The sequence below is a fragment of the Porites lutea genome, chromosome 3 (genome assembly GCF_958299795.1).
Source record: "Porites lutea chromosome 3, jaPorLute2.1, whole genome shotgun sequence".
In the NCBI taxonomy this organism is placed as follows: Eukaryota; Metazoa; Cnidaria; class Anthozoa; order Scleractinia; family Poritidae; genus Porites; species Porites lutea.
This window is the reverse complement of record NC_133203.1, coordinates 29,362,569-29,385,606: the sequence shown is the minus strand read 5'-3', so window position 1 is coordinate 29,385,606 and position 23,038 is coordinate 29,362,569. Positions and strand designations below refer to the sequence as shown.

Sequence of the window (23,038 nt, the reverse complement as noted above, 5' to 3'; positions counted from 1 at the left end):
GATTACAAAAATCTTTCGACAAAAGTCTATTTGTTTAATTTCCAGGCAAGGAGCGAAACAGAAGCTAACATAGAACGTCTTTGGTTTCACTTAAAAAGTTACTGCCCGAAGCAAATCAAGTAAATTCTGTCGTTTTCGAATTTGACAAGTCCTCAAAGCAAGGTCTCAAATAAAAATATGCTAACACTTTTTATTTTCTTTACCAAATTCATTGAAGGTTATTTTTTCTTTTGCAATGCGTTGCTTTTTGTTGCGCCATCTGTTGTTGATGAACACATGTACCAGATGTCACCTTGCACATGTATTGATCTTAAAATACTTTTCTTGCATGGCTTGCACTGCCTCTGTCAAAAGGCACTCTAAATCATGTAAATAGTGTAACTAGTACAAATAGTTTAATTCAGCGACGATGCTGTACTAAAGGATATTAAATGTGCCATTTTGCCATTGTATATTGAGCAGTGCAATTGAAGTACATACGTGCCGTATGGGGAGCCATTAAGTGTCCACCGCCACCTTGAGAAGAGTCAGAGGCAAGAATCGCCTCCCGCAGTCAAAATTGTCAAGGTGTGAGGTTTCACGGCGTGCTCAAATTCAAGTAGAAAAAATGGCCCAAGACTGCTATGAAGAAATCATGCCCACCCCCTGCTAAGAATTCCGATTTCGTGGAACCATTTACGAACACTCCCAAACGTGGTCTTTTATTATTGATTTCATAGGTGACAAATTACTCCTTAATTTTGGCGCGAAATTTCAGCCTTAATTCATATTTTCACATGTAAAATTACAAAATTGCCATGGCAGCGTCCATGCGTCTCAGTGCCGAGATGGCGTCAAGGTTTTGAAATGTTATGAATGAAGATGTCAGAGCATTAAAAGACGCATTAAAAAATGTAAACCATTTGCGGTCGATGTAGCCAATTAAGTTCACTGTTACAGCGTTCATTCCCTGAGGACGTGGGAGTAACCAATAGGCGACCCAGTTGAGATTCTGAACCGATTTCTCGCGTGGAAATGAGGTTGCTTGTTTGTGTGACCAGAGGTCCGTCTCGGGAGCTTTATAAAACCGTAAGCACGGTTTATTTCACATTAGGTATTTTGAGAAAGGACCTCTAGAGCCGGGGTAGTATGTTGCCGAAAAATTCTGAAAATTCTGAGCTTAAACTTTTAAGTGCGTGGAGTTCTCGACCGATACAAAAAATGGTAAACATGTCACAAGGCGAAGATTGTGATCGTAAATTGTCAAGGCATCGAACGTCGATTTTCGGAAAATATCTGTTCGGAAGACGATTTGAGATCTAGAATTTTCGTAACACTTTTTGTAATTTTTCGTGCTTGCCTAACTCTCCTAGGGTTTTCGAACATCTAAAAAATGGTATAATTGCCCATTTTTAACGGATTTTTACCCTAAAAAGGTCACCTAGGATTTTCAGGAGCCTTGTTTCTGGCTGAAATTTTCGAAAGGTAAGATCTGATCCCTATAATTTTCGGATCACTAGACTTTCAGCTAGGAAATGCGAACAGATGAAAAATTTGCGGGGGATAAAAATATGCCTTTTGCTACCGTTTAAATACTAAAATACGTTTAACAATGCTATGTTTAAATGGTTTTGAACTACATTCTCGTTGGGTGCCCCTGATTTGTCTTCCAGCATGTTAATAGGTAACCAAATGGTATACTCGTAAAATTAGGGGAGAATTTCATGATCACTTGCGTTTTGTCCAAATCCTTATAATTTCCCAACCCTTATTACAATTTGGACAGAGCGCGCGTGAAAATATTCCCTAATTTCACTCGTAAGAATTTAAGTACAAATACTCAATTTTTTTTTTCTTTTCTTTCTTCCTCAGACGCGATGTTTTATTTCAAACTTTCCGAAAGCAAAAGAATTAGCATTTACACCAAGAATGTTATCTTATGGTATTTAGCGATTACGTGGCTGAGCCATGGAACAGTCATTGCTACACCAGGTGAATAAATCAAAAAGCTAATATTGGTATACTGGCGACAAAGAGTAATACAGTGCCTATTACTTTCAGGGTTTCCAGTTAGATTAAATTTACTCTTTTTTCAATTACGCCCCCCCCCAAAAAAAATATATATATATATATATTTTCCAGTTAATCTATGAGCACCAGGCTTCGCCGTGATAATGGGTCATTTTTCAAAGGCTGGGATTTCGTAATTAAAATACTGATATATACAAAATACGTACTTATATAAAAAAAAAAACATTGAAAATAGTACAGTGTAGGAAATGAAAATAATGTTGTTGCTTGCATTTATATCTAATAAATACTAGACCATTTTTTTAGGGCACTGAAATATTTCATGTCTTTTCTGTGCAAGTTTGGGAGTTTTCCAAATACTTATCAACAACTTTCAAACTTTTTACAATTTACTGCTTTCAGGGAAATCTCTGCAGCAGAAGTTCGTTACCAATAAAGTACTAAGGTCCTTTTCAAGCGTTTTACATGTATGTGATATATGGAATAGTGTAGCTTCTTGGTTTTGTCAAAGATCAGAAACATGTTCAATGACGATTTTTCTATACTAAAAGATCATATTTGAATATATTTTGCTACCATCTTGCCCATCAGACACATTTTCGTCAACTTTTCCAGGATAACCTTTACTCCCAGTGAGTTAGAGGTCTTCGACTTACTTCAGTTTTCCAAGCTTGATTTGCTACCGGGGGGGGTACTGCCATATATGGGCTATATAGGTATGTGCCGCTGTGGAGGGTATGGTTTTCAAGCAGTTTACTCTAGGATAGGATCAGAGTGTTTGGGTCTAGAATAGGGTATCATTTTTCAGGAGACTGATCAGTTGGTTGAAGATTTTATCTAGACTAGGGATTGTGCTATAAGGTTTTGTTTTGCCTAGACTGTGCTAGTAACCTCAGTAGTTTCTAGAAAACAGCTACTCTAGGATAGGAGGGATTTGGGGAGTTTACTGTCGTATGGGGCAGCAAAATTCAGCTGAACTAGCTCTGGTATAGGTTAAGAATTCCAGGGTCCCAGCGGCACATCCTCACCCAGAAATTCCTAAAGTACTCTCCCCCCCCCCCCCCCCGGGATTTGCTAATGCCTGCTATATGGCATCTAGTAAGTTTGCCATAAATAGCAATAGACGAAGGTTTCGTTTAGGCGGGTGATAATTAATGCTCTCTTCTATTCTATTCTGTTAGCAGATTGTGGCTCAGTGGTAAATAATACTTTGAAAAGCCCTGGCTTACCAAATGACTATCCAAGCAATATGGATTGTGTATACAGGGTTTCCATTCCATCAGACATGGCGTTGAAAATCATCTTCCTTTACTTCCGTTTACAGTATCCCAGTTATGGAGGAAGATGGTAAGCATTTAAGCAAAAATAAGAAAGCGCATCGCCAATTAGTACATCTAGAAACTCTGACAAGCAAATTTTCACTAATTTTATATAAATAATAACCAAGCGCGTAGCACTAGAACATTATTATCTTCCAAAAAAGCAACCTTCAAGGGGCTGTGTCACACTAACTGCTGTTTTTTTAAAAAAGCGATATCTTTTTTCGTATCAATCGACTTCCAAAAATAATAGTCCATTTTTATTATTCAACACCATATTCAGGCACTGAAATTGTTTCCCGTCGTCTGCTGTAATGGATTGAAAGAATGGACATGTTTTGGTTTTTCAAGTATTAATGCTATACCTTCCAAAATCACCAAAAAATACGTATTATGGTTAGTGCATTCTAATGAAATTTGTTTGATATCTGTCTTATAACTCTAAAGCAGCATTTTGTGTAACGGTAAAGGTACTAAGTAATGACTTCAGCACACAGTTGACCTGAAACAGCAATATCATCATGACAGATCCTTTAGCAATAGGTACAGTTTGAAATGTTTTCACGGGCAAAAAATGTTAGAACCGAATGATCGCTAATCCCTTGCCGCACAAGTAACAACGTAAGTAAGTAGTCGGTTTAATAACAGCGTTTCCGCATTGTGGCTCTTTGTCTGTTACTTATAACTAAACAAAATTAAATATGTATCAAGTATTTACAATAAAAATATACGATAAAAAAAACAGAACAGATAACGATTGAAAGGGAAAGTATTTGCAATGATCGTATGAATAAAGCTTAAAATACAATTCAGTTAAGCTGGCCTGTGCCCGGTTCTTTAAAATGCGTGAACTAAATAGATTCACAACGATTTTTCTGAAATTCCTCTGGCATATTTATTATATCAATTAAAGCCGATACCAGAAATTTCAGTAAAAAATATCAGCAAAATTTTTTACTAGACGCGATTTTCTTTGAACATTAGGGTCCTTTTAAGCGCTAATTTCTCAAGAAATATTTACCATCAATGAAATCGGAATATTTCGTATTATTGCCGAATGATATCTGTTGTTCTTTGCAAAGTTTCGCATTCATCGCGTTAAAATCGAAAAAGTTATGACGGAAAATTTGTCACAGCTAAATGCTCCTGTATTAATTACGGAGCCACCTTAATTGCATTATGATTTACACAGAGAATATAAATTTAGTTGTGTTCCTGAACTAGTTAAATTTAAGTTGATGCATGATTTCAGTGATTTCAAGATAGTCATCAGATTTAGATAACATTTCAAAGAGCTTATTCCTTATCTTTTTCCGAAAGGTAGATTTTGGTAAGTTTCTCATATCTGAGGGTAAAGAATTCCAAATTTTTGGTCCAACTCTTAGAAAAGAACTACGCATTTTTTCAAGCCTTGAGTGTTCGGTATAGAAATCATCATTGAGAGAAGATCGGGTAGGATATGAGTGCACCTCAGAAATCCTAGTAAAGGCTCTCTTGATATTTTCAGGTGCAGAATTGTTAGCAACGTCCCACATGATACTACAAAGGCAATCAAAGTAAATAAAGGATAGGGGAAAGACTTTTGATTTTAAGAAAAATGGTACAGCATGTTGCTTATAATCCGTAAAGTAAATCAGGCGTAGGGCTCGTTTTCGAATTAAGAGTATCTTATTTAAATAAGTCTTAGGTGCAGAGCCCCAAGCGCAGATGCCATAATAAAGATAGGGGTTGATAAGGGCTTGATAGATATTTAAGTGGGGACGTAATGGAATACTATGTCTAAGCTTTGCTAGAATTCCCACGGTTCTACTTATCTTTAAACAGATTAGATTAATATGGTTTTTCCAGGAAAGTTCATAATCAATCAGAACACCAAGGTATTTGACAAAATCTTTCTTTTCTAAGGTACTCAATGCATTTATAGCTGGATCATAAGCTTTGATGGAGGGATTATATGTTAAACATTTCTGCCGAGGACGGAAAAGCACGTTATTAGATTTTTTGAAATTAAGGGTTAGCTTATTGGCTAAAAGCCAGTCACTGACATTACTTAGTTCAGAATTAACTATCTGTTAAAGATTATGGAGGTTCTTGTTTGCATAAATAATGCTTGTATCATCAGCAAATAAATAAAACGAAAGATGCTTTGAAGAATTTGCACTGTCATTCACATACAGTAAGAATAAAAGCGGACCCAGCACAGAGCCCTGTGGAACACCATACAAAGTTGTTTCACTGTTGGAAATATAAGAGCCATTTGAAGTGGCTTGTTTCCTATAGGTTAGGTAAGATCGGAACCAATCATTACCAATACCTCTGATGCCATAAAAATCAAGTTTTTGAAGAAGAATATAGTGATCAACAGTATCAAAGGCTTTTTTCAGATCTATAAAGAGTCCACAGGTGAATTTACCACTATTCATATTACTCTGAATTGTATTAACAATATCCAGAATTGCATGTTGAGTATTATGACCACTCCTAAAGCCATATTGGGAGTTAATCAATATATTGTGCTTAATTATAAATTTACTGAGTCTTTGATACATTAGTTTTTCAAATATTCTATTGAATATAGACAAAAGAGAAATAGGTCTGTAATTGCTTGCGCAGGACTCATCATCATCTTTATAAACTGGCACAATCTTGGCAAGTTTTAGTTTGCTGGGATGTTTACCTTGGATGACAGATAAATTGTAAATGTTAGCAAGTGGCTGGCTAATAATGTGTTTGCAGCCTTTTGGGATTTTAACAGGACAAGAGAACATGCCATAAGACTTGTAGAGGGGCAAGGCCTGAATTTGGGAACTGACATCATTGGGAATAATGGGTTCCAAGTTAAAAGAGTTTGGCAAACGGTTGTTAGTGAGATATTCATTAAATGAGTGCTTAGAAGGTGGTCGTTTGGAAGCAAGGTTATGTCCAACACTAGCAAAATGCTTATTAACGCTCGTAGGAAATAGGAATCCTATCGAAAAAGCAATAGTTTGGGGACGATGGACCAGTGTGCATGGTAAAAAACTAAATGGGATCAGAGGTGAAAAGACGTACCGGTAACTCTTTTCGATGCCTATCCAATTGCTATTTATCGCAAACCATTTTTCACCAAATGTTTGAGTCTAGGCCGGATCATATCCTTAGAGTAACGAAGATTCCAATATAGTCCTTAGCTCATAACGTTATTCACTTCGATGAAATCCATAAGTTTGCTGAGTAGAGGTAACATACTGTATGATACTCCTTGCAGCAACGATTATCTGGAAATTGCAAATGAGAACAGCGTGGCAGTTGGTAAATACTGTGGTTGGCATACCAATAAAGTCATTTATATAGGTGGAAACGAAGCAGTACTGACATTCCATTCTGATAGTTCTTCTGAAACAAGAGGATTTTATCTCTTCCTCGCATTAACTAAACCGTGTAAGTATAACGATAGTCTTCTTAAAACTATCATATTAGCTAGGGCGTGAAGTATCCCTGTTAAGTACAATTGTTAGCATTCTTGACTAGGACCAGTCGGACCAATATGTTGTCAGAATTGTTTTACAGGGCTACTTCCACTATTTTTCGCATAAGCTGAATTCTAAAATTAATGGTCCAGTTTAATTATTTAGACTATCGTTTAGGAATTGAAATTGTTTCCTTCCATCTGTTGCAACGGCTGGCAAGCCAGTAAGGAAATTAAAACTTGAAAAAGTTGGGCCATCTTTTTTTCAATTTTTTTTTTTTAATCCTGTAACTGCAAAAATCACTAAAAACTTATCATGATTAGTGCTCCCTGGTACAATCTGTTTTATATCTTCCTCATAACTGTACAGGAGCATTTTGTGTACAGAATTGCCCTAAAACAGTAATATCATCCTGACATAGTCATACAGGAACCGAATGCAAATATGCCAAATAACTGACCATCCCAGGTCTAACTCAGCGTTTATAACAGTCAGTCGATCGATACTTAAATGCCTTTGAAATGCCGTTTCTGTGTGCCTGATAAGTCAGCCGATAAGTAACACCAAAAGAAAGATTTCTAGAAGTCCAGCTAAAACCCAAGTAAACTTTACTTTCCAAGGGTCCGGATCCTTTTACAAAAAATCAATGAGTTCTTGCGATTCGACACGGCGAAAGCTAAGGAAGGATTTTGCAACGAAAAAGAGCTTGCTCTTCACTTCAGAAGAGAAGACTTACTTGAGTCTTTGAACGTGCGAATTCAGTCGTACGAAAAGGTACTGTTCTTTAAAAGTGTGATTATCTGTACGTTCTCGAACAGCAAATAAACCTCTCTGACGACGAGAGCATCCACTGTCGACTTCATTATCTTTGATTCCACATTGGAAACAGCTGTAAAATAAAAATCCAATTCTTTCTTTGCGAAAAGACCTTTGGAAAATAAAGATACGTTGACTTTTGAGTAACAGCTGGCGTTAATTCCCCTTCTTGTTGGTACTAAGGCACACAAAAACTCAAAGGCATAACCATATCGATCAACCCACTTGGAGATTTGCCAAGACAAACGGCCAAAACTCTTAAGCCCTAATTAGCCTTGCTTTCGCCCGACTAGATCCCAGACGACCGGGTGATCCGCCATATTTGCATTCTGTTTATGAAAGGAAAATTGTCACACAATTGTAGAATTAAATTGTCAATTCCCTTCAGTTTTGTTAATATTTATCATCATCGTTATCGTTATCATTATCATTTTCATTATTATTATTATTATTATTATTATTATTATTATTATTATCATTATTATTATTGTCATTATTATTATTATTATTATTATTATTATTATTATTATTTATGCCTTTTACAGCTCTGCCAAACATAAATATGCCGGTTCCAGGCACAGTTGTTCGCCCATTCTCAGGTCACATAATAAGTATGTGTGCAGCAACAGGAACTCCCCCAGTATTCGTAGCAATAATGTGGAACTCTACAGTTCTGGCCAATAAAACCAATACTGTAGACATCAGATTGTATGAGAATGGAATCTACTATTGCGTGGCTAGTAACCACTATGGAACAGACACAAGAGTTATTCCCGTCGTTGTCACAGGTTAGAGAAAATAAGCAGTAAGGGTAAATTACTATTTATCATCTCTTAGTCTAGAGAGTAAGCAAACCTTTTTCAACAACAACGATTGATTACACATTCCAGTAGATACATTTGACAAAATTAAACAATACAAATAAACAAAGGAAAAGATTTCACACAACTGGTGCTAGCATTAGCTAGTTGACGCGGAAGGTGAAATGGAGAACAAAATTTATGTATTTTCAACACTTAACCAATAGAAAACGTTTTCCGTATTTGCATAGCCTGATACAGACATGAGAGGGGTTGGGGGAATTCGAGACAGTTATGCAAATCCGAGACGAAGTCGGGGGTTTGCATAGCTGTCAAGAAACGTTTTGTACTGCTTTTATGAATTAAATTTCCCGAGACTAAAAAACACAAAAATCTTTGTTATGGCACTGGTTAAAAGAGAAATTCTCGCCAGTCGCGAAGTCTCGTACCCGACGTTTTGCCCGCGTAAGCAGTTCTTATTTTGCAAAAGAAATGCTTTCAAAATTTCCTTTTTGTCTGACTTAAAATGTCAGTTTAAGCGAAAAAAAAACTGACATATTATGTTTGTAAAGATTTTCCAAGTTTCAGCTGACGAGGGAATGGGTAAATAAAGTAATTTTGTCGAGTTTTCAACTCAAAACCTTTTTTCAAATTCGTGCCTGCGTGATTAGCTCGCGGAAAGCAAACCATCTTAACGTCGCATCGATGTTTACATACTCTCATGCAAACACGAACCTCGGCCAATCATAGCGCGCGTACCATCTTGGTTATTAGTCTCGCTTGCGTAAGCAGCGAGACTCATAATCTGCAACGCGTTTTTCGTCGTATTTTGTACACAAATGGGAGCTCATAGTGCCAAGCGTTCCTTGCGGAGACCGTGGAAACTGCATGGGACTAAGAATCATTGCGTCATCGAAGCCACGCATGTTTTGCGAAGAAAGCTTAGGAAAGATTAAATTTAGAGCTTTCCCGTAACATGTCGGTCCACGAATTCTATCGATTGAAAGCGTTGATTACATTGGAACAAGTAAACACTACAGAGTAGTCGAAAAAAAATAAGAATCTGAATTAGCAAAACTGTGATGGTGGGGTTTTGGTAGACTTTCATTGTATGCGAATGGGTCTTGTGATGAGCATGCGGTTTATTTTCGGCGATGATTAAATGACGTGCCGCTTAAATCAATTTTTTGATCTTTTGTAATGATGTAATTTCTCTGGAATCGAGGCCCTTGAATTTTCGTGTATTTATACGCGCGTATAGCCGGCGACAGCAGACGTATTTCCGGTCGTCGGTAACACGCGTAATAAATCAATTCAGAAACAAATAAAAAGTATCGACGTCGATAAAGTAGGAAGTAAAAAACCCTCAGCGAGTAAATCCTGTTTTGTGTACAATTAATCGCGTCCCCATTTAAGGAAGAAAGACCGACGGCCGCTGTAAGAGCGTCCTTGCTTTATAAAAATATACTCGTCTCCTTCTATGTCATTTTTGTCTCAATCCAGACTTGGCCGAGACTGAAAAAAAAAAAAGTCTCTACGACATATATTATTCGGATTATAGATTGCTTGAAGGATAGATAATTGTATTCGCGTGAAAATTGCGGCCAAAGGCTGAATTGCCCTAAGATTTATAATACTTGTATGTTGAAGGGAAGCAAGAATAAGAACTACTGTAAATCGAATTATTAATTGTAAAAGAGACTTAACCTAAACCTGTTCTCAGGCTTGCATCAATCTTTCGGTTTTGTTATTTATCGATGCTCAAGCGTGAGATAAATCCGTCCTACCTGTCGTGTATTACATGAAGTAGTAATCGAGATACATTTCGTGTGGACTTACATCACGGGTAGGGATAAAGGAGCACATTGCGGACTAGTTGTGTGTTTTCTTTCATACTAGTTTCAATTGTAATTTCACAACTAGCAATCCCCTAATTTATGTATTAAGAGGATACAACACTACCAAATTCAAATATCAACACTTAGGAGCTGTTTACACTAAAGGGGAGGGAGATGCTAGCACGACGATGATCCTACAACGTGGACCATCCTAGCGCCATATGTTTTTTGTATTCGGTTTACATGAAAAAAGGGTTGTACTTATCCCTAGCGCTGGGATCTTCCTAGCTGAGAGATCTTAGCACCATGTAAAGTGCCTTTGCTAAGAAGATCCTAGTACCAGGGACAAACCAAACAAAAATGGCGGCGAGCCGTTCAGTGGATAATCACGGCAATAAAGGCCGACCATTTCGTTTAGCGTCACCATGAGCTGATTATTGTGATAATTCTGCTGAAAGGTGGTTATTACCGCCAGTAAAGAGAGCAAACGGACCGAAACTTCTGTATGCAAACCCAAGGAAAAGTTGTTCCGCCTTCTAGGATCTTCCTCCCTCCATGTAAACAGCCCCTCAATGACCAAAGGCTACCTCAGACCAGACATTTGTTACAACTACAGCATTAACAGCTGAGTTTCTTTGCTTCTTTTCTTTGACAGGATGTGGCTCTGTTATTAACAATACGCTAAAAAGTCCTTATTATCCAATGAACTATCCAGGCAGTGTTGACTGTGTTTACAGGGTTCCTATTCCAGGAGGCATGGCACTGAAAATTTTCTTTCAAGACTTTTTTCTAGAGAATCCCACTTCTTGGAGTAGATGGTAAATGCACATAAATGCCATCTTGAATTTAATATGAAGTTCACACCGTCATAGGTCTATCTTTTTGCATCTGAAAACATCAATGGGCTCCTTTCCCTCTCCATTCAAATTTATTCCCTTCTCGTCTACTAATTGTCGTTTTTTACGCTCGTGTTAGATAGTATTCTATATCTATATATCTTGTCATATCATGTCACATGCAGGTTAAATATCATAACTTACGTCATTTCATACATGTATAAGTGATTCCAAAACAATAGTGATAAAAAAAATTAAGGGGATCTATGAATTATAACATGTAACAATCCTTGCAGCTACGATTATCTGGAGATTGCAAATGAAAACAACGTGGCAATTGGTAAATACTGTGGCTGGCATTCCGGTAAGAATATCAGTATAGGAGGGAACGAAGCAATACTGACTTTCCACTCTGATAATTATGATGAAGCAAAAGGATTTCTTTTGTACTTCACACCTGTTCAACCTGGTAAGTGCAAGTATAGCCTTCTTTAAAATATCATGTTATACGGGACATAAAGTTTGGAAGAAAGCCGAAATTCTAATTTAAAATGAACAATCAAATGATCTAAAGTATCCAGACTGTATCTCTATCCCTAATTTGTTTGCTTCGAGGATCTTATTTCTACTGCAACCCCAGAGAACAGAGTTAAAAAGCCGGTTGTAGAGTAACAGACTTATGCATGGTAATTTGTCGTGAACCATTGTAGAATGGGTTAGTTACTCTTTGTTGGTGCCTTTGTTGCTATTGCTGTTACTATTGTTGTTATACGGTTATCTATTTATTTTTGCCTCTTCTAGCTCTTCCAAACATAACTATGCCAATTCCAGGCACAGTTGTGCGAACAGTCGCAGGTCATTGGTTACTACGAATTTGTGAAGCAACAGGAACTCCTCCAGTATACACAGCAATAGTGTGGAACTCTACAGTTCTGTTTAATGAGACCAACACCGTGGACGCCCGTTTGTATGAAGAGGGAAGCTATTACTGCGTAGCAACTAACAACTATGGAACAGACACAAGAGTTATTCCTGTGGTTATCATAGGTAAGAACTTTGGAGTTTTATTCTGTGCCATCAGAATAATTGTCAATTTCCCCTGTGATTTGAGTTGCTCTCTGTTTGGTAGAAACTCACAAAGTTCTTTGTAATCGTGCGGTTCAGTTCAGTATTTTATCAAGTACAACGGAGTATGTCTTTTCAGTTGTATGACAACTTTGGCCGGAGTAGCTGTTGTTTACCACCCTGCTACTTTCTCAGTTTATGCCAAATTTTTACCCCGTATTACGTTTAACAAGAGATCGAGGCAAACAAAGTCTATCCTTTTGATTAATAAACTGATAAAAGTTTAGGGATCACATTAGGAAATATATGAGTTAGCACAGGTACTGACGTAGGCTAGGAAAAATCACTAACCTTGGTTGGAGGTAGAAACTCTGGGCCATCAAATTATCACTATAATAATTAGTTAGTGCAAATTTTAGCCTTTTTTGCAAGGTAGAAGTTTAGTAAAAGTAACTAAAGCGAGAGGAACAAGCTTAGAGAGCGTGTTAGACTACTTGTGACGTATGTCTGTCCGGCAGCCGGGGATAATAGTGAACCAAAAGTCGAAAGCAAGTTTCTCGCTGGCCATGAATTTCCACAAAATTTTGTGTGTTTCTTTGATATTACACCGATTTACGTATCTTCAACGACGTATCACGAAATGCATTTATTGTTCATAAAATAACATTAATGAAATAATGTTCTAATATCAATATTTTCCGATGTCAGAGACCACTCAGTTTTAGCTTCTATCAATTTTTATTTACTTCTAAGAGTCTGCTAAACACCTTTACATGCCTTACTAGGTCGTCATTTCCAAGTTCCCCAGGCCTCTTTAACAAAACGAGGTTAAGTGCCCGGCCTTTGATATGAACGATTTTCATTCTAATGCAAACAAAATTTATTTTCACAAGAAAGGTCGTGCACTTGGCTTCATTTTGAAAGTGAGGGTTTTTGGAACTCGGAAGTGGCCTATTTGCCAAGGAATTAAGCCATCTGCTTTTTTAATACTTGCGTCTTGTTTGTTCTCAATAATGGTATCTGTGTGTTTGTACTTGATGCGACGACGAAAACGACTTCCACTTTATTTAACTTTTAACATGGACAAGTTAGGAAAAATGCGTCGACACTACTGGAAGGAAAGCCTTAAAATGAGTAAATTTTGCGAAGTTTGAAGGTGATTTGTTGAAAACTAACAAGGATATAGCCCCTCAAAGTCGCGAAATTTTGCAGACGTTTGTGTGGTGGGGGTCGGACACAAACTTGCCCCACCCCACCATACAAATGTCTGCAAATTTTCGCAGCTTTGCGGAGCTATAAAGTAAAACCCCGCGACTAAGAACCTGGATTTTAAGAACCCGTAAGGCTAAAATTTGCCAGTTAAGCCCACACTATATAAGAACTTGTTTAGCCTAAAATTTAAAACAGGTTCTTACTTGCAAATAACTATGGAAAAATTCTTACCACTCCAACTGCATTGTAACGCCCCGTGCAAACGGACGCAATATTGTTGGATGTTACATGTTGCGTCCGTTTCCACACCCTGTTGCATGTTGTTGGATGTTGTTGCGTGTTGTTGCGCAAAGTTTGAAACCGGTCAAACTTTCAGCCAACAACTCCCAACATTTCTTTTGTTCCGTGATCGCCGAAGCGTAGCGCAACAATGTTGGATCCATTTGCACAGCTCTTCCAATATTGTTAGGACCACGCACGCTCATTACGCATGGTTTACAATGACTTATGGGTTGTATCCTTCCCACAAAGCACTGCAGGTCCCAACATTGTTGGGAGTTGTTGCATCCGTTTGCACGCCACTGCCACGCGCGCAACAACTCCTAACATTGTTGGCGCAATAATGTTGGGAGTTGCTGCGTCAGATTTTATAGGAGGAACAAACTAAACCACTAAATACTCTTAGCTATATTGCATTTTTTTTTCTTCAGAAAATAAATCCTATTCTGTTTAGGCTAACTTGGAAAAGTCCAGGTTCTAAAGTCGCCGGGTTTTATTGTTAGCAGTATCTTCTCTCGCATAAGACTTAACACTTTCAAATTTGGCAATTTTAGTAATAGTGAGGCGCTCTCTTCATTGTTGTCGACGGATTTTCCATATCAAAAATGGAAAAAAAAAATCGTGGAAGATGGAATTTGCTGAGATTACTGAATATTAGTACTAAACTTTCAAAGAGTGCTTTAGGTCGCTCCGTCGTAATGACTGTAATATTGATATCCCATTTGTGTTTTCTTTGATAGGATGTGGCTCGGTTATCAATAACACACTGAAAAGTCCCAATTATCCAATGGACTACCCGGGCAAAATGGACTGTATTTACAATGTGACAATTCCGAAAAACATGGCACTGAAAATTTTCTTTGAAGATTTCCTTTTACAGAATCCTTCGGTGTATAATGATGAATGGTAAATAACTATAAGTTATATTTATAAAGTTTTATTTTGGTCACAGAGACTGAGAAAAATTGTTGTTGTTGGTCAATCCAAGAAAAATTAACATGTACGCTTTGGAACTTCATCGCTTCGCTCCCCCACTTTTAAATTTTCCTGAAAACGTCGTGTCCTAAAATCCTGGCCAAAAACGTAGGAACTATTTTTAGTTCTTTCATTTGTAGTTCTTTAATTTGGGAGCCAGAAATCAAACACTTTTTAAAAATTATTGCACAGGTTTTAGGTTTTCCACATTGTTCAGTAGGGAGTTGGGAAGAAATCATTCTAAGCTCGTATATACAACATGTAAATATTCGGTTTCTTGCAAATCATAAGGGGGAGACGAAAAGTGATGTAAATCCTATTTGCAAGGATTTTAGCTACCTTTTCGATAATGAGAGTTGAGTTTTTGAAATAGGCACAACTTAAAGTTAAAATTTCAGAAGGGTATCAACTGAAAAAGGAAATACGCTGCTTGAATAGCCTGCCTTTACTGGCCTGTAAAACAAGACGTTTCTAACAATTGCGAACGCTTTTTAAACAACAAAGGGTAGCTTACCGTAGATGTACTATTAAACGCAAGGGGTCCAAGCGGAGGCGTTCAAAAGAGAGACTGTGAGGCGTTTATTCTCATAACTGTAACAAGCTCAACAAAACTAATATGCTTTCAGCAAAAGTATCAAGAGAGTTTAAAAGTATCAGAATGCCCACTCCATCAATTGATAGGTCAAGGCCGTCCAGAGATTCATATCGCTCTTTTAATCCCAACATCGATGTCAGAATCCTCGATGAGGGTTATTGTGTTGCCATCGTTAGTCTATCCTTACTTTGAACTTGTCATTGGACAAGATGAAATATAACCGAAGTAAAACCTTATTTTTCAAGCAAGAAACTGAATGAATTGAACGACTTTTCAATTTCGCCATTTCCTAATATTTTTTAGCAATTTTTTAAGGGGGACGTCCATTAGACAGCGGGCATGTATTAAAGAGGGGCGTCTAATTAACAATTATTGCTCTAGCCCGATTGGGCACTGAGTCAATAGCCCGTGAGGCCGAAGGCCGAATGGGCTATTGACTCAGAGGCCATGAGGGCGAGAGGAATAATTGTTTTAGTAAAATTCAACTAGTTGCTAAAAAATGTCGCGACAAAACAGCTTCAGCTAGTTAAAGCTAGACTTTAATCCTTTTTTGCCGCCAAAAAGCCGGCGCTATTCGCTACTAATGGGCTATAACATATAGCCTAGTAGTAGCGCAACCAATCAGAACGTAGCATTTATAATAGACCACTTGTTGGATTTTACTAATTAATTTTAACAGCGTAAGGGAGGCGTTTATTAGATAAAGGCGTATTTCGAAAGTGGAAATTTATTAGGTCATTTACGGTATTTCATTTTAAGTGTTTCTTTGTTTGTTTGTTTTTTTTTTCCTTAAGCTACGACTATTTGAAAATTACGGATGAGAACTCCAATCAAATTGGGAAGTACTGTGGTACACAGTTCACTGGAAGGGAAGTATTTGTTGGTGGAAAGAAAGCTCTGTTAACATTTCATTCGGATAGTTATATCCAGAGAAGAGGATTTCTCCTGAAGTTTACTACTATTCCGCCAAGTAAGTACGTTTGAAACCATCAGGCAGTTATCGTGGGGGAATGTGCTTCGTCAAGATTATCAACACTCTCGTATACTGAATTAAAAGTAAATGTCACGCTGGTTAGCTCAGTTGGGAGGGCGCCGGTCTACTGAGCGGGAGGTCACGGTATCGAACCCCGGCCGCACCAACACTCAGGGTCTTTAAATAACTGAGAAGAAAGTGCTGCCTTTGTAATGACATTTGCAAACGGTTAGACTTTCTAGTCTTCTCGGATAAGGACGAAAACCGTAGGTCCCGTCTCACAGCACTTAAACTTATGTGGTTCTTGTGGAACGTAAAAGAACCCACACCACTGTTCGCAAAGAGTAGGGGACGTAGACCATGGTGTTGTGGTCAATCTTCACACATCACATCATTCACATCATGGGTTGGGTGGGTACAGTAAGCTCACAAATGGACTGAGAGCGGCTGCCAGTGGCGCCTTTGTATGTCTTGTATGCTGACGTCCGAGCTTACTGTTCACATGTTAAAAAATGTATTGTAAGAGGACACGTCTTTTGTCCTATCATCCACGACACTTCAGTCATTCATTCAAAATAAACAAGAGGTCCTCAATGCGATACCATTAGTCGTAAAACAGCCTAAACAAAATCTTTTCACTCAGAACAAGGCAGAAAACTCATCTTGCCCACTCGGGTAGCCAATCTGGGCTCAACATTCATACATCTTGTTCGCTCGATAAGCAAGCCATATTGATTAATAAGTCACACTTTTGACTTTCCTTAGAAAAACTAGGAAAGGGGGCTGTCACGAAAACGAAGATTCAAGTTTAGAGTCGGAGTCTGTCGTGTTTTCTTTCAGTTAGAAGACAAAACAAAGCATGAGTTGAACTAGAAACTGAATCCATAAAAGTAGGGCCGATGTTCTTTTAATTCTTTAATTTTGGCTGGTGATATCAATAATGCCAAATTGAATTTCCTGCACTTCTTTTGAATAATTTGTTATTTGGTTCATTTTGAGTATAAAAAAACTTAATGCATTAACTCACTATAAAACTAGCTTCTTATTGACAATTTTTTTGCATAGCCTCTCCCAAAATAATTCTGGCAGACCGTGGTCCTGTTGTTGGCGCATTTGCTGGCGCTGACTTTTGGATATCAGCGACTGGAACGCCACCCGTATTCATGACATTGATAAAGGACTCAACAATACTTGAAAAAAATATGCAAACTATAAATCGTCGACTATTTGGTGAAGGAAACTACAGTTGTCTAGCAGTTAACAATTACGGAAATCTCACGAGGGTTGACTTCCAAGTCGTCTTTTTTGGTAGGTATTAGTTTTGACATATAATTGATTATTATATGGAGGAGAGTGTTTTACTGGGAACTAAACCACTCGTAGATTCCATACGCCACTTCATCCGGGACCCGAGTGGCGTATTTTCCGTATGTCACCTTTGTGAGTGTCGTATCGTTCAATGACGTCACGATTCCCTCATTTTGCTTTTGTTGAATTGGTTTCTCCATATAATAAAAAGAACATTACACGTTGGCTCGAAGATATGAATTTCATGTTCTCGTGGCAAGAACAATATCTCACTCGTTCGCTTCGCTCACTCGTGAGATATTGTTCTTGCCACTCGAACATAAAATTCATATCTTCTCGCCACCGTGTAATATCCTCTATGTATATGCTGTCACTTTCTCTCTTTCTTCAATTTAGTTTAAAAAATAATTACTTTCACTCTGTATCGGCGATGATAAGATATTTAACAATTATTGAATGAGGGTAAGTAGGAAGTGAAGAATTATATCCAGTTCGTGGATAACAGTCTCCGCAAGTTCAGTATACTTCTTCACAACATACGAAAACTGAATTCAATAATTGTTCTATTGTTCATTCAATTTTATTTCAAAAATTTTTCAAAAATGTTTCGGTTTGGAAAATAAACAAATATTTTCTCTTGTAGTGACTCCTCAAAAAATAGATAACATCCCATAATTATATGTTTTGTTTATTCTAGCATTTCTTCCCTTCAGTAGTCACAAATTTAGCTGATTCGTCCTGGGATAGCCTCGAGCGCCAGTTTTTTTATTCACATTGCCTAAAAGTATCGCCTCGATGGCAAACTGACTTTGGCGTATTTAAACAAATAATACAATTAATACAATTAAAGGGTTTTGTTTATCGTTTGTTTCACGATAGTCAGTTATGGATCTTTACGTTTCGACCGCGTACTGCAACTCTTCACCAGCGAAAGTATCAACTTAGGGCCTGGAGGTGTGGGACCCCAGATAGGTGAGGTAACATGTGGCGGGTCACCCCACCTAACATGTAAACATGATCAAATTAAAATGAGAGATTATCTCAACAGGCGGGTTAACCCACCTTAGCGAGTTACCTAGTCACCTACCTGGGGTCCCCCACCAACAGGCCCTTACTGAGTGGTACTAAAAAATACCAATATTACATTGTTGGTAGTCAAAAAATTGGTTTATCTCGAAACTCACTCATTAAGTGGAGGAAGAAACTGTTCCCGCAGGGGTCCCTTGTGGTACCGACCGGCTGTTTTGTACTCTAATCTTAGGCATCCACGCTTTCGGAATCTCTATCCCACTGTCCCTATTGTGTTGTAAGAACGAAGTCTTATGTAAATGGCCTCTTTAACCCTACGAAAGTGCCAGTGAAGGTCTCGGTCAGTGTAGTAACATGAAGTACTAACTGACCGCTGACGGGCGGTAGAGCGGTCATTAGGGAGAGCTGTATGAATCTATCGTATTAAAGTATGTTGTATTGATGCTGTCGTCTCTGTACCTCTTCGGACTCAACATGGTGTCAGAAGCGTGACCTTCCTACTAGCCTACAGTTGCGGAGATCAAACCAATCGGAGAAACGGATCAAATACTGAGACGAATTGACCGGTCAAACTTCACGCGGATCCTACGCACGTGGTTCAAAACAAGATGGCGGAAAGCATGCCATTCGCCAAACCACCGGAACCGCTGGAAATTTCGATGGGAAATCCTGCTCACTCGTGGGGAAAATGGAAACAAAAATTCGAAATTTACCTCAAGGCAATTGGAGCTTCAAAGAAACCCGATGAAATGAAAGTGGGGCTGCTATTAAACCACATCGGCGAGCCGTGTTTGGAAATTTACTCGAATTTCACCTACCTACCTGAGCGTGACGACCCCGCGGGAGGAGAAGAGAAACTTCCAGCCGAAGACTCCGACAACTACGCGACCGTTGTGGCAAAGTTTGATGAATACTTTCAAAAACGGGACCCTCAACTCATGCTGCGAGAGAAATTTTGGCTTCACCTCAAACGAGAGCCCACACAGACCTTTGATTCGTGGGTAGTGACTGTCAAGGAAAGAGCCGCCGAGTGCAAGTTCCCAGCCGATTTCTATGAGCAAGCAGTTAGAGACAAACTTACCTTTTCCTGCAAGGAAGACAATTACAAGCTAAAACTCTATGACGAGGGAGCAGCCCTTTCACTCGAAAAGGCAGTGAAAATCCTGTCTTTGAAGGAAGCAACAAAACGTGAGTTACACGAATCAAAAACCGCAGAGATTGAGAGCGTCACACCGCGAGGGAACAGGCAAGACCCTCATGCTGGTCAACATACAGAGCAAAGGAACCAGCGAGACTTCAAGAGGAAGCCCTTCCAAACAAGTGGCCGGAACTGTGGGTATTGCAACCGCCGACACCCCCCGGGCAAGAAGAACTGCCCAGCGGCAGATACACGATGCAGCAAGTGCAACAAAATGGGACATTTCCCTATCATATGCAAGAGTGTACCTCCAAAGACGGTCAACGAAGTTCTTGCAACCGAGGATAACTTTAGCCTCACATTTGTGGGAGGGGTTTATACACCCACTAGTCCAAACACCTCCAAGGCCGAACCAGCAATAAACTCTCAAACCAGTAGGTCCGACCCTGGATGGCATGTCAACCTCAAGATTCAAGACCAAGAGACGCTGGCATGGTGCATCGACACAGGAGCACAAGTGTCTGTGATGCCTGAGCACATCTACAAGTCTTCATATGGAACACTTTCAAAATCTGACAGAGAACTTGTCGGAGCAGGGGATGTTCCTTTAAAGACCCTTGGATGTGCAGTCATGAACCTCCAACAAGACGAAACAGTCATTAAAGAACGAGTGTACGTAGTCAGTGGGGCATCCAAGTTGCTTCTGGGGATACCCGCCATCCGAAGTCTTGGTCTTATCCATGAAATCCCTGGGACATACAGTGTTAAAGCTGTCCATCAAATGCCTGATAGCCATCCACTCCAATCAGGGACCAAGGAGGACATTGTCAAGCAGTACCCATCACTTTTTCAAGGCCTTGGCAAATTGGAGGGTGAGCATACAATTCAATTGAAGGAAGGGGCCACACCCTTTTGTTTGACCACTCCCAGGCGAGTACCACTGCCACTAATGAAGCAAGTGCAAGAGGAGATCAAGCGTATGGAACAACTGGACGTTATTGAACCAGTGGATGAGCCGACAGAATGGTGTTCACCGATTGTGGTAGTGCCAAAGGCCGATGGCAGGGTGCGGATATGTGTTGATCTTACCAGGCTTAACCAAGCGGTCCGCCGAGAAGTCTATCAAATGCCAACAGTTGAAGAGACCCTGGGAAGCCTAACAGAAGGCTCAGTCTTCTCCAAACTTGATGCCAACTCACGGTTTCATCAGATAGTCCTAAACCCAGAAAGTGCCAAGCTAACTACCTTTATCACGCCCTTCGGCCGTTACATGTTCAAGCGTCTTCCCTTCGGCATATCCTCAGCCCCAGAACATTTCCAAAAGAGGATGGACAAAGAACTCTCTGGAATAGAAGGGGTCAAGTGCCGCATGGATGATATTCTAATCATCGGGAAAGACCAAGCGGAACATGACAAACGACTTAAGCAAGTCCTTGACAGGCTAGTCGAGAGGAAACTAACACTCAACCTTGAGAAGTGTTTATTTTCTCAATCCAGGTTGCAATACTTGGGCCAAATCATTGACAGTGATGGAATCAGGAAAGACCCCTCCAAGATCAAAGCCATCACCGACATGGCAGAACCCCAGAACATTGCAGACCTGAGACGTTTCCTGGGTTTGGTCAACCACCTTATGAAGTTTTGCCCAAATCTGGCTGAGACGACGAAACCCTTAAGAGACTTGCTCAAGAAGGAGAACGCGTGGGTGTGGGGCACAGCCCAACAAGAAGCCTTCCGACAGCTGAAAGTAGACATGGCATCCGACCAAGTTCTTGCACTGTACGATCCAGAGAAGGAGACCGTGGTCTCATCTGATGCCAGCAGTTTTGGACTTGGTGCGGTCCTCGTGCAGAAGCAGCCGTCCGGTGAAATGAGGCCAGTGGCTTATGCTAGCAGATCAATGACCGAGACAGAGCGTCGTTATGCCCAGATCGAAAAAGAGGCCTTGGCTATCACATTGGCACTTGAACACTGGGCTGAATTCTTGATCGGAATGAGATTTAAAGTGGAAACCGATCACAAGCCATTGATTCCATTGTTTTCCACAAAGCTGATTGACGAGCTACCAGTACGCATACAACGCTTCAGGATGAGACTCATGAGATTTGACTTTGCCATCGCACATGTTCCTGGTAAACTCTTGTACACAGCTGATTCATTGTCTCGATCCCCCCAGGAGGGTAAAGCCCAGGAGCCTAAGTCATGGGACGACCTACATGACGAAGTCGAGTGCTATGTGAATGCTGTATTGGTAACCCTACCTGCCTCCGACCAGCGGTTAGATGAGATACGTTCTGAGTTGAAGAGTGATGACACACTTAAAACTGTGATGCAGTATGTGCAGAATGGATGGCCTGAAGGGAAACGAAGAGTCCACGGGCCAATAGCTAAATACTGGAGTGAACGTGGCAACATCTCCCTCCACGACGGCCTGCTCCTGAGAGGACGACGAATCATTATTCCTCCGAGGCTGCGGGCAGATGTATTAAGGCGTCTTCATGATGGTCATCAAGGAATTACCAAAACACGTGCAAATGCGGCCTCCTCAGTGTGGTGGCCTGGAATCTCCCAAGACATCACAAGAGTCGTGCAGAACTGCGCCATGTGCGAGAAATATCGCAGAGAACGCATTGAGCCAATGAAAGGTACTGAGTTTCCAGAACGACCGTGGAGCAGAGTTGGCGTAGACTTCTTTCAGCACCAGGATAAACATTACCTCCTAGCCGTAGATTACTTTTCAAGAGATGTAGAGATAAGTCAAGTGTCCAAGAATGTAAACTCTGCCCAGACTATCCTGCAACTTAAGAAGATCTTCAGTCGACATGGGATTCCAGACATCTTATTTAGCGACAATGGCCCCCAGTTTGATTCACACGAGTTCACTAACTTTTCCACAGACTGGCAGTTTCAACACATAACATCGTCTCCAAGATACCCCCAGTCCAACGGTGAAGTGGAAAGGGCGGTCCAAACTATGAAGGCGGTCTTGAATAAGAGTAATGACGAATACTTGGCTCTCCTGAATTACAGAGATACTCCACTGCACCACGGTTACTCTCCGGCACAATTGAGCATGGGTCGGAAACTTCGTACAAGAGTCCCCTGTCACCCGGAGGAGCTAAAGCCAGAGACCCCAGACCGTGATCACATCAGAAGGAAAGAGAAGGAGTACCGAGCTAAGATGAAATTCGATTATGACCATAGACACAAAGTAGTAGAGGGAAAGGAACTGTCACCCGGTGACCGCATTTGGATCCCCGATTTAAAAGAGGAAGGAACAGTGATTAAGCCACACGAGAGTCCAAGATCTGTAATCATACAGACCCAAAACGGACAAGTGAGAAGAAACCGCCGGATGACAAGAAGAGTTCTGGTGGGAAGTTCTCCGGTCCCACC

The 23,038-nt window shown here is 39.8% G+C and overlaps 1 protein-coding gene across 1 annotated transcript in view; it reads left to right on the top strand.

Moving 5' to 3' along the window:
- The first annotated feature begins 3,342 nt into the window (after positions 1-3,342).
- The window catches only part of LOC140932125 (tolloid-like protein 2), a 23,203-nt gene continuing 3,507 nt past the window's right edge, over positions 3,343-23,038 (top strand). Inside the window, exons 1-7 of the mRNA XM_073381772.1 lie at positions 3,343-3,357; positions 10,888-11,050; positions 11,365-11,537; positions 11,870-12,115; positions 14,365-14,530; positions 15,989-16,164; positions 17,233-17,475. Coding sequence (XP_073237873.1) covers positions 3,345-3,357; positions 10,888-11,050; positions 11,365-11,537; positions 11,870-12,115; positions 14,365-14,530; positions 15,989-16,164; positions 17,233-17,475 — 1,180 coding nt within the window. The 5' untranslated portion in view covers positions 3,343-3,344. The remainder of the gene's footprint in view (positions 3,358-10,887; positions 11,051-11,364; positions 11,538-11,869; positions 12,116-14,364; positions 14,531-15,988; positions 16,165-17,232; positions 17,476-23,038) is intronic.